The 12731-nt window shown below is 44.5% G+C and overlaps 1 protein-coding gene across 3 annotated transcripts in view; it reads right to left on the minus strand.

The window, feature by feature from the left end:
* DYNC2H1 (dynein cytoplasmic 2 heavy chain 1) overlaps nt 1–12731 on the minus strand; it is a 1560829-nt gene that overhangs the window by 1535781 nt on the left and 12317 nt on the right. For all 3 annotated transcript variants that reach the window (XM_086935265.1, XM_086935264.1, XM_086935263.1), the window contains exons 3-4: nt 3126–3264; nt 2901–3019 (exon numbers count right to left, since the gene is read on the minus strand). In XM_086935265.1, the coding sequence (XP_086791391.1) occupies nt 2901–3019; nt 3126–3264 (258 nt within the window). The remainder of the gene's footprint in view (nt 1–2900; nt 3020–3125; nt 3265–12731) is intronic.

Here is a 12731-nt window from a genome sequence, read left to right on the forward strand (position 1 = left end):
CCAAGCAGAGTAGCAGATTATGCTCGGCATCGAAACCCTGCCCTCCCTCCTCTCAACGCTTCCAGCAGGATCGTAAATATCTAGACTGGGAGAAGTGCTCTTCTATCAATTTTACAACAATTGTAGCACTAACCAAATTTTACTACTTCAATGTCATGCCTTGGTTACAACCACGGTGGCATCGGAGAGAAATGCTTTCAAAATGGTGTGTACTTTAGTTTGGCCACAGTGGCTTGCTCTGCTTTTAGAGACCACGCTTTGAGACATTTTGTAAAATGCTTTTCTCCTTTACATTGCTCATTATGTCAAAAGAGGTCTGATACTGCGGAAAACAACAGCACTAAAAGGTAGAGAGCCGAAATCGACTCGCAAAGGGCCAGATTCTGAGAATCTGGCCCTTTGCGAGCGCTATTTTTGCATTTGGGATTCATCATCCCAAATGCAAAAATCGCAATTATAGAAATCGCTAAATTGCGATGAATTGCATTTAAGGAATCTCAATTTGAGATTCCTTAAATGCAATTCATGAACCATTTAAAAATTGCGAGTTCGCAATCTGGGGCCGCTATTTACCGCGAAGTTAAACTACGTGGTAAATAGTAAAAACTTTGAAAAATGCACTAAAGTGCATTTTTCAAAGTTTCATGTTGCGCACACATATGCCCTAAGGGCATGTGTGTGCGCAACATATGTGTACACATCAATTTCAGGGGTGCAACAGGGTGTCCTTTGGACACCCCTGCACCCTTGAAATCGCAAACTCAATTTGCGAATCGCTAATTGCGATTAGCAAATAGAGATGGTCTTTCCATTCATTCCTATGGGCCTCTAGGCCCATAGGAATGAATGGGGAGATATTCCTTAATTGCGACTCGCAATTTGTGAGTCGCAATTAAGGAATTATTAGAAATCGCTATTTTTGAATGGATTTCTTGATGAATAGCATTTTGCTATTCCTTAATAGCGAATCGGTATTTTTCGCTATTAAGGAATCGCAAAATGTGTTCTTCATGAATCTGGGGGTAAGTATTTTTAATGTGTGCCTGCATTCTTGAAGAAGACTTTGTATTGACTTAACATCTGTAAAAACAATGCTCCAATTGACTTGTCACTGACCAAGAGAATCTCTTCAAATAAGCAGGTGAGACAGAATCAAGTTGGTTCAATCATTTAAAAACAAAAATCTAAAAATCTGTCAGGATCTGAATCCCGGACCATGGCGCCTGCCTAGTGTGAGGGACTACATGTCCCAGAAGTCCCGGCGACATGGAGGCGGGAGCTACATATTTGAACTGAACCCGGAAGTCGGGTTGTATCGGATTCTGGTTATGGAGTGAGCTAGCGGTGCGGCTGCCCGTTAGTCTTGGTGCATTCCGTGGTGCTTCGCTGGTATACGCGCGAAGACACAGCCTTTCTGCTGGTTGACCTTTACCGTTTTGGGAGTGAAGTGAGGGGGCGTTCTCCCCAATGGATTGGAGTGGTGTGGTGCTTCGCCGGGACTGTTTTGCGCGAAGACACAACCTTCTTCGGATTCGAGATTCCTGGTCGGAGGAGGCGGGTCGGCTGGCTCGCGCGGTGGCGCTGTGGTGCTTCGCTGTAGTGAGCGCAAAGACACGGACGCCGGTCAGTGTTTTCTTTTACCAGACTTGGGGAAGTAAGGCTGAGGGAAGCCTTTTTGCGGGCAACGCTTCGAGGACAAGGAGAGGAGCCGGTTTACTGTCAACAGGGGAGCCCAATGACACTGTAGACTTCATTGGTGGTTGACGGTAGGCAACAAAACTCCCATTACCTTTTGAGCCTCATGGTTTTTGTTTCTTCTTTTTGTTTCTTTGTTTACTCGTTTGTTTCGGGCTCTGGCGCAATAACCTTGGATTCCAGCTCTTGCTTCTGTGGCGGAACAGGAGGAGAGGGTTGGTGAACCTTATTTGATCTTGTTGTTAGAACCGGTGAAGGGCGGAACCTGGATTGCTTATGAGTGTCTTCGGGCGTGAGACTCTGGTATGTACGTGAAGGGGAGAGGTCCAAACGCATAGAGATCTATGACAGGAGTGCAGGAAGGGAGTAACTTGTGCTTGAGTCATTGTAGATACCTCTCGCACGAGATGAGCGTCAGGTGACCGCGTTGGTTGTTCGGCACCGGTACTCTTAGCAAGGTACGATTATTGTCTCATTAGAGAAGTCTCCATAGAGAGGTGCCCTAGAGTGGTAGTAACGGTTCTTCCTTTGTTTTTCAGGTTGATACCTTTCCGGCCGCGCCATCCCGGTCTTAAACATTTTTCCCTCGCCAGACCACCTCTAAGCTCTGGGTACAAGTGTGAACCGAGTTTGAGGAGGTCTGGAGGTGGACCCTTTGAGCATCACCCGGATCCCGAAGAGCTGGGCAATACCCGACAAAATCTGCCTAGGTGAAGGTCATTAAAAGCATGAACAATCACAAAAAGGTTTCTTTGGACTGTGCAGTGATCGGTACATCTATGGTTTATATCATCAATGCAAATTATTGCCTATATCGGAGGTGCGCATTCCGGAGTGCTGTTTTGTTGGTTTGGGCACACTAGTGGGCCTATTATAGGGAGTCCGGCATAAAACCAGAATCTGGTGAATGAGAAGCTCAGCAGAAATCTCCGTCAGAAATACAGGAACCCTGAGACTAAGACTTACACATACATCACGTTTAAGACCATGTACATAAGAAAAATCTAACAAACAATACATTTAGCCTTTAAAAAAAGAGTCACCCTTAATAGATTTTCCAATAATCAGTTTGTGCTAAACAGGATAACAACAGGTAAATACTTCAAATTAATGTTTTGACGGACGTCCCTTTATATCTGCAAACCATATGGAGAGGAGAGTTTCAGTCTAATCCCACCAAAATAAGATTACATTTAATAAATTACCTTTGCAACATTTTGAAAAAGAAGTGTAAAATGGCTGGCCCTCTCTTTGTTACTGGATTTAGTTGTAGTTTGCGCAAGCTCGGTCCAAAACTGAAACTCATCACTTGGAGTAAGTATACCTGCCAAACGGAAGAAAGTGTTGATGACAAAAAAGCACAAAAAATCCAAAACACAAAGGTGCAGTACACAAGCTTAAGACTGAAGTGAAATTACAATGGTATCTACCAAGTATGTCATCTTCTCCTCTGAACTTGCTTCCCAAGTAGCTAGGATCCGACCTTCTTAGAACAATGCCCAAACCAGCCTCCAGTTCTCCCAAAAGGGACTGCAGTTTAGGGTCAAAATTTCGGCTCCATTTTTCATCCTAAAAACAAATTTGATGCTTTTATTTTTAGTAGTCATTCTCTAATAGTCACAGAAAGAAAAAATAATCACAGAGAATTAGCATGGAAGATGAGGCTACTAATATTAATTACATTTTAAATGTAGGCATCATTATACAGATATTAGTTATACAGTACCACATGATATGTCTTGCAGGACCTTAAGGCAATTCAGCTTGCAGTATATAAATACAACATACAAATGTACACAATCACTGATCACTTGAACTTAAGGGAAGGGTGTATGTTGTCTTTCTGTCTTCTCCCCCTACTTGAGAGGTGAAATGTGACTAACAATAATCACTCTGTAAAAAATGGGGGTAACAGCCCCCTAGCAATGAACGTCCCAAAAGTAAAGGGTCCTGCACCAGGAAGTGAGTAACTGATACCCGCTACCCTGAAACTCCTGTTCCCAAAAATGAGAACAGTGTGAGGGATGAAGGGGAACCAGATAGAGATGTGAACCCAGAATCCCAGTCCCAAGACCACCTGTAATTTAATTTCAGGTAACAGTTGGCCATCCAGTTAACCACCATTTCCAGGCAGGACACTAATTGATGATGTTTTGAGTTTAGCCTTTAACAGAATTGGGTGGTCTACAGTGTCAAAAGCCACGCTTAGGGGCAAAAGCAGGATTGCGGCAGGGCCCCCCTGATCCAGGATGCTTTTGAGCGCCTCTGTGACCACCAGACGAGCCGCTTCTGTGCTATGTTGAGGTTGCAAACCCATCTGTGTCTGATACAAATAGTTCTTCTCTTTCAGAAACTGGGATAATGTATGGTTGACAAGTTTCTCAAGTATTTTCCTAGGGCGGGTAGTAGCGAGCTAGGATGAAAATTGCCCAACATCGCTGGATACAGGTGAGATTTCTTCAGCAGGGGCCTAATGATTGCATGCTTCCACTTCCTTGGGACAGTCCCGGAATCCAGTGAGAGTGTGAGTAGCTCTACTGTGGTGGGGAGAATGGTTTCCAAAACCTTGAGTAAGCTATGGAGGGATGCCGGATCTAGAGAAGAGGCAGATTTGATTTTACCCACAAGTAGCAGAGTGTTCTCCTCATTCATGACTGGAATGTGATTCAGAACAGGTGCGGCTGAGATCCCTGTGGAGTCCAATCCTAGATTTTGATCTGTACAGGGATTATTACACTCAAGTGCATCATAGATATCATCCACAATATTTAAAGAAAGCTGCCAAATTGTTGCATCTTTTCTTAGTGGATGGAGTTGCCCTGCTCGAACTTTGGGAGGAATTTTACTATCTTAAATGATTCCCTGGAGGACTTGGCAGCCTTGTCGATCTTCTCCTCTTAGTGATTAGAGTGGGCTTGTTTAATTTTATTGTGGTAGCGTCTAGTGTTGATTTGTTAGTCAGTATTTAAGGCATGGTCATCAGACTTCCTCCAGTGCCTTTCTAGCTCCTTACAATTTTTTTTCAGAGAGGCTAAGTGACTAATAAACCAGGGAGCTCTTTTGGTGTTTAGTTGAGACCTTGGCCTGTATTTGGGAATACATTTATCTAGTAACTGATCAATCCATTTTTCCCTTCGTAGGTAGGCCTCCTCTGGATTGCCTATTAGGTGTGGAGTGGAGGCCTCCAAGGTCTTGGCCCAAGCTTCAGGTGTAAGTTTGGACCAGCTCCTGATCGGTCTTAAGATGATCTTAGATGGTACTCGTATTGGTGTTTTTATGAGTGAAAGGGATAATATAGTGGTCGGACCATGGTACAGGGATGGGTGTGCTTACCTGAATCTTTAGGTCATTAGAAAAAATGGGATCAAGAATGTGACCTTTCTCATGTGTAGCAGTGCTTATTCGTTGGGTAAGTTACATAGCCTCTAGGTCGTATAGTAGTCTATTAGTAGAGGGGTTGTTGATCTCATCTAGATGTATATTAAAGTCACCTTGGGTGGTAATGAGTCCTTTTCCCACAATCATGCTGGCTAAAGAGTCTAGAAGGACCTCAATGAATATGCTGCAAGACCCAGACGGCCTATAGATGAGGACGCCGGATAAAGTACATGCAGGGGAAAGTGTAATCACAAATTGAAATATATCACAATTTGTCACTGTGAGGGGTGTCGTGATGCATCTAAGCACTTCTTAATGTATAATGACGAGGCCGCCTCCTGTTTTGTCTACCGGATCCCGTTTATAAATTTGTTGTCCCGTGGTTAGAGCCATTACAATGTCAGGGGCATAGCTCTCCTTGACCCAGGTCTCCTTAATAAAAAGTACATCTAATTGTTCCTCCTCTAACAGCAACCTGATCTATATCTTATGACCTAGAAGAGACCTACTGTAAATTAGCCCTATTCCCCACTGTTCTTTATTCCCTTGGGTGTACTGTATTGTCTTGTTGCGATTTGTGTAACCCTTTCCTACACTTTATAAGTACCATTTGGATTTTTTTTGCAATCCCAAACAGTTTTTTTGGTTTTTTGTGAGATTGTGTTGGTGGCCAGCACACCCACTTTGAAAATTGTTCCAGCTCCAGTGAAGTGGTGGGATGACCAGTGAATCATAAGACTTAAACAAAAGGTTACTTACATTTGGTAATAATATCTCTGGTTGATACTTTTTTTAAAATTCTTTTTATATCTCTGGTTGATACTCCACCTGCAGATTCCTCACCTCATAAATCTCCTATAGGCACCAAGCTTGATCTGGAACATTTGTAATTGCTCTCCAATTCCGATAACAGGCGCTATGCTCTAAGTTGATTCCGACACCTACTGAGATGTAACTTTACAGAGCCACATACAGCAGCAAATGGTGATCTGACACCAACTCTCTTTCCCCCATGCTTTTAGAGGCGAAGACTACCTGACAACTTTAAAGGAATACAGTGCACAAGACCAACTTGGTACCTTATTGTCACACAATAAAATTCATCAATGCGGAGTGGCAGGTGAGCCAGTGAGGAAACTGCAGGTAGACAAGTATCCACCGGAAAGATGATTACCAAATGTAAGTAACTTTCTTCTGATGTATACTTCACCCTGCAGGTTCCTCAACTCATGAAAATGAACCCATGGAGACACAGCGGAGCAGAAGAACAGCCAATGGGTCGACCACCTGTAATAGCCGACTTTTTCGACCCTCTTTTAGAGGGAGGATGATGGAGAATGACTCCAGCCTATTACCCTTGTAGTATAGGGATTAGGACTATAAGTAGGACCTATCCATAAGGCACAGTAGTGCATTTTCGTACCCTTTTCTTTAGATCAGGGCTTATAAACTTAAGCTAGGGGATAGATGTATAAGTATTAGTGATGATCCGTCCTTTTGCAAGAGTATTAGTATATCTTCTATGGAGTTATGCATATTTTGGGCCTTGTAGGCCTTAAACGGGACAGACTCCATCTTGCCCTCTGCCTGGTAGCTTGAGAGGCTTTCTAGGTCAAGTGTAATGTTTTAGTTCCAAGGTGTTGTTCGCTTGGAGAGAACCGGTTCAGGCTGGCCCTTATCGAAAGACTGTATTTTTCTCCACTCCGAAGACACAACTTCAGGCCGGCCGGCTGGGAACGTGTCCTTGGTACGGGGAGGTACAAGAATTTGGTGGACGGCAGGTTACTGGCCGTAACTTTCCATGAAGGGACAGCTTCCATATTAGCGAAAGTGTTAGGCAATGAGTCAGTTAGTCCGTAGGCGGCAGCTAGCCGTTAGCATCTATGCCATTAATTATTTCTGAGGCAGACAATCGCCATTTTGAAGTCCGAGAAAGATTCCGAAACCGAGACTCTCTGAAAAAAAGACTGACGGAGAAATAGTGCGGAGCGCACAGAGTCAGAGAGAGAGAGAGACGGTAGCTAATAGCGAGCAAGGTTCCAGTGGCTTGGAGGGAAGCAGAGGAGGTTGAGCATAGCGGTGCAGACGTGTACCCGTGACTGCTGAGGTGTGAGTCCGAGACGAGCCAAGACACAGAGAGACGAGACGGGAACCTAGATGACTGCCGAGCCCATACTTCATATTAACCAGGTGATCTCTGCCCCTTCCCTTGCGAAGCGCGCATCCTAACCTTTACTTTTCTTTGCAGCATAAATACATATATATTGTGTAGTATCGTGTTTATTTTTTTTTTTACTGTAATAAATGCCCCCGTTCTTAGTGAACCGACATGTGCCTTGTATTCTTGTTCAATCATGGTAATCTAATTCTTCTAGTCAGACGTTGTTTGCATGAACGGATGTGAATCCCGATCAGGTAAGGAGTGACTGAATAAATAGGGAGATAGGGAACATTTGATGCCAAGAGCAGAAGGTACATATTGTAATTCGGAAAACCATACTAATTTCCATTGCCGTAGTTCTATCCTGAATAGATAACCACAGATTTCATCCCTAAGAGTTCATAGGAAAGTGATCGTCGTTGGTATACGGCGTTAATGAGAGCACCTAAGGTAGATGGTGTGTAGGTCTGCTGGATTGTAGACCGTGTGTGAATGAGAGCACCGGAGGGACACGGTGTGGAGGCCTGCCGGATTGTAGGCCGTGTGTAAGTGAGAGCACCCAAGGTAGAGGGGTGTGTAGGTCTGCCGGATTGTAGACCAGGTATAAATGAGGACACTGGGACTGCAGGCCCATGTGTGTAGACGCGCCGGATTGCGTGTCAAGTGAACAAAGTGCGTAATGGTACATTATCAGACCTGCCCCAGGGTAGACTAGTCTGGGCCTACGTGGCCGCGAGACTAATAGGTGTGAATAGGATATTGTAGAACACCAATGCTTGTTTATTGCTACTTTCCCCATCCTTAGGTACGAGATGTCCATACATATACATATATATCCATACCCATTGTAAATACGTTCTAAGGAGGGAGTTGTTTACGTTCCGGCTGGGTTAGAGGGGCTCCTAGGAGCGGATTCCATCTGGTCCAAAAATCTGGTTGGTACACCACCATGGCACGATAGGCTAAACCATACAACCCTAGGCACTAGCAAACAGAAAATGCCCCCTGAGGGACACAAGACTCATTACGGCTAGATATCATCCCACATAGCAACACCACCAAAACAAGGCAGAAGTCTAACACGAGGGACATACCGCTTCAAACCCATGGGGAACTAGCTAACAACTGAAACAGAGAAATGTATAGGAGAAAGAGTAAGGCATCTAGACTGTACCATTGAACGAACGGTCTGGTATTTCATAACTGGGTGACACCAACAAACTAGCAATGAAAACAAAAGCCACCCAAATGGAAAGAAAAGAGTCATGTTGCAGAACCAAACCCACCTGTAAGTAAAGGAGGCAAGGACAAAAAAAAGTCATCTATAAACAATCATCCCCTCTAGAAATAAAAGAGCACTAGACAGGTGAATGGTGGAAGGTAGACACCATCCATTAGACAAGAGTGTTCAAGCCATTTAATGACAAATTTAATGAAAGACAAATGAGAAAGCATACCTATAGAAGTCGTAAGACCCTGCCCGAATGGGGATGGTACTGGGGGTGTATGGGGAAAAACAGGGGCTACTGGGCCCCAATCATGATGGTTGAGGCCATTTGGCTCTGGTTTCGCCAGGTCCATACTATTACAGCTCTGCAATCTGAGCCAAGCACAACCCTTTCCATCCTTAATTCTCAGGACAGCGGGGCAGGTCAGACACAGGCTTCTCATTGACGAAGTGTGGAGTGCTCGAATTCAGCACTCAACAATCAATCAACTGACCCAATATTTTCAATGAGGAGCCCAGTGCTTGTCTTTTCAAGAAAAGAAAGCACATTTAATCACATACCGCACAATCCAATTAATTATACTAGATAATGGCCCTAGGTGTGGTTCTCTCTTGTGGTACTAGACCACTGCTCCCCCTTTACTGGTCCCTCCCTGGTGGTCCCTTTCTGTTTGGTCAACCCATCTAAAAAGCAAAAAAAGTATGAATCAAGCTCAGGACCAGTCTCTTAGAGTACCCACAGTCAAACGTGCACCCAGTTCAAGATCGGCTTGATTCTTACCTCCTTGTAGTGTATCAAGTAGGTAACTGTCCACTCCTCACTCTTCTCCAGCAGTCTGGGTGTCCACACTTGGTCACTATGAGCAAGATATCCCGAGGTCATCTGGTAGGAAAGGTTCAGGCCGCATCAGTGGCCTCTCACACCCAACTCAGTGCTGAGATGCTGTGACCCCAGCACAGGTGTTGACCCGGCTACAGTGCTCTCCTTGGTCCATGGCGGTGCAGTTCTTCCTGGACTGATGGCGGCTGCAGCCCCAATAGGGCTTAAAATGATTGCTATCATCCCTATGCACTACTAGAGGTGCCAGAAAGGCTCAGCCCAAGCGTGGTGGGCTAAGATCAGGCCGGAAAAAGATTGATTCCCCTCCCAGTAAAACCATGGTGGAGGACGACGGATCAATAGATGATGCTTGTATGTCTATATCTAATGGACAATTTAAGAACTTGTTGGACATGATAGACATTAAGATACAGGGAATTGTTAAGCCGTTGATAGGCAGAATAGAGAAGCTCACTAAAGAGGTCAATCGTTTGGGGATTTATTGAACCACACCTTAGTTGAAGTAGGCAGTTTCCAACAGGGTTGAGCTAAAAAAGGCCTCCTCTATTCCGGTGGGCGTGGGGTTCTCCCTTTAACTGATCATTTGGTGGCTCCCCAGGTATCCACATTGGATGGTGTGCAGGAGAAAGATGTCCCTTCCGTTGTATCCTCTGCTCCAGAACCTGTGAATGGCTCGGTGGAGCTGATAGTCGAGGCTTCTCCTCTGGTCCTGGTTCTAGCGAACGTCCCTTTATTGGCGCCTGGGCAGGAAGAATCTACTTCATCCCCGTTGTCTAAAGCCCTATATTGGCTGACAAATAATATGATAATAACTCCCTGGGGTAAGCATCAGTTGGCCGAAGAACTAGTAAAGGCCAGGAGGGTGAAGTGGATAGGAAATAGTGTTAAGAAGTTCCGGGGTGATTGTGTTGTTTTACATTTCTCAGATCCAGAGGTACTGGCCAACATTCTGCCCAACCTTTTACCCCCACAGCGAAGATCTACTGAAATCATTCCACTCACCTTAGATTTCTTTTATCATCATAGTGGGAGGGTTTCTAATAAGAGTATGTTAAGGATGAAGTGGAATGTTGTTTCAACGAAAGGGAGGAGGGTAGAGCAGCCTACAGAGTGGGGTCTAAATTTGGAAAATAGGTTTTCAGCCCTTTCCAATCTAAATGACTGTGACTGACTCTCCAAGGGTAAAAGTGTAGCACCCCTAGCTAGTGTGGATCAAATCTTATTTAGCTTGCCTGCCCAGAATGATATCTGTCTTAATAATGGAACGATGAATAACTCGGCTGTGATAGTAGAAGGTGAGACTCGTACAAAGAACCCTACACCTGGCGCACTAGATGGACGTATGTCTGGGGTTGCTAACCTAATCTCCTGGAACTTGGCTGGATTGTCCTCTAAACTAGACTGTGGGGACTGGCTTGGTTTTGTTACTCAATTTGATATTTGCATATTCCAGGAGACTTGGGCATGTGAACCTGTCTTTGTATTAGGATATTTGAATTTTTCTGTGCCAGCTGTAAAGGGTCCGAAAGGTAGACCAATGGGGGGGCTTACCATTTGGATTCGACAGTCGCTAAACCTCTCAGTTAAAAGTATAGCTATTAGCCATAATGATATACAGCTGATCAGGATAACTACTGACACTCTTGGGTCACTTGATATCTATAACATATACGTTAGGAGTGCTAAAGGTGGCCGATCTGAAGTACTATCAGCCTTGGATAACTTTCTTGATGATCACTCCTACGAGAACAACATTGTTATAGCAGGTGACCTTAACCAGAAGTTTGAGCCTTTGGTTGCGGGAGAGGCCTCCACCGGAGCTGAAGAGGACTCTCTCTGGGGTATCCCTGAGTTACAACTGAAACCAGTTACTCGCTGGACTGAGGACATAATAGCCATTAATGCAATGTGTCTTGAAAAAGGCCTGAGAGCTATGAATGGAAGAACTATGAGGGATAAAAATGGCTCTGTGACTTTTGATAATGGGAGGCACAAAAGCAGAATTGACTATGTAATCTGTAGTTTGCCTTTGTGGCCAACTCTTTGTGACATGGAGGTTGCCGTGAGACAAGAGAGTGACCACAACCCCTTATGTGTGACACATAAATGGTGGTCTGCAGAGATAAATTCTACCTGTACGAATGATCTTGTTCCACCGCTGATCATCCCCGAGAATAATATGCGCAGGCTAAGATGGGATATTGTAGTTAACAATCAACAGGCTATCGATACTATCAATAACGAAACTGACCAAGCTATTTCAGCTATGGAATTGATTAGTGCCTCTTCTTCTGGCTTGGGGGACGTGGTTAAAATTCACGACACCCTTTTCGCCAAGATCAAGGTGCACTTTTTAAAACCAGATAAGCGAAAGGGGGTTATGGTCCGTAAAGATGCAAGATGGTATAATACTGATTGAATGAAGGCACGACTCGCCCTTGGTCATACCATTAAGAGGAGAGACCCCGTATCTATCTGTCTTGCCAGAAAGGATTATAAAGTATGTATAGCAAAAGCCAAGAGAGAGTGGGATGAGCAGCACTGGTGCAAATTGAAAAAGGCTAGCGACAGGTAGGATTCCAGAGTATTCTGGAACATTGTAAAATGGGGTTCTGAGAGAACTGAAGAGTCTCCAAATAATAATGTATCACAAGAGGCCTGGGTAAAATTCTTTAGCTCACAATATACTCTTAATACCCTGGCTACAGATGAAGATAGTTTTATCATGAAGTTTTCCGAAGATAGCCTCTTCACTTATAAAGAGATTATGTCTGCTATTTGTGCAGTAAAAAGAGAGCGTGCTCCTGGTTTAGATGGAGTACCCGCTGACATATTTTTAAATGATAGGGAACGCTGGTGCAAATATATTTATTTGCTTATTAATTCTATTGCTCAGGGAGCCGACGTCCCTGTTTCATGGAGGGGTGCAGTGATCATCCCCGTGTACAAAAAGGGGGACCGTGCTCAGTCATGTAACTACAGGCCTATTAGCCTCATTGACACTGTGCAAAAAATTGTCGGTCGTGTGGTCGTTAATAGGCTCCTCGAATGGGCAGAGGATAATAACATCTTATCTCCCTTCCAAGCGGGTTTTAGAAGGGCAACAAGCACGGTTGATCAAGTGTTTCGTTTCCAATTGCTACAGTGGAAGACCGTGGTGCTAGTGGGGGGCAGCCTGTATGCGGCATTCGTCGATTTGCGGGCTGCCTTCGACCTGGTTCCGCGGGCCAAACTGTGGCAAGTTTTGCATAGATTGGGGGTCCCGAATGAATTGCTAACCATGATATTGCGCCTCCACGAGTCTAATTTTGCTAAAATCCAGTGGGGCGCCATGGGATGGTCACAGCTGATTTCCCTGTTGAGCGAGGAGTTAGACAAGGGTGCTCAATGGCTCCTACCTTGTTTACTTTGTTCATAAATGGTGTAGC

The sequence above is a fragment of the Lissotriton vulgaris genome, chromosome 8, assembly GCF_964263255.1.
Source record: "Lissotriton vulgaris chromosome 8, aLisVul1.2, whole genome shotgun sequence".
Classification (NCBI taxonomy): Eukaryota; Metazoa; Chordata; class Amphibia; order Caudata; family Salamandridae; genus Lissotriton; species Lissotriton vulgaris.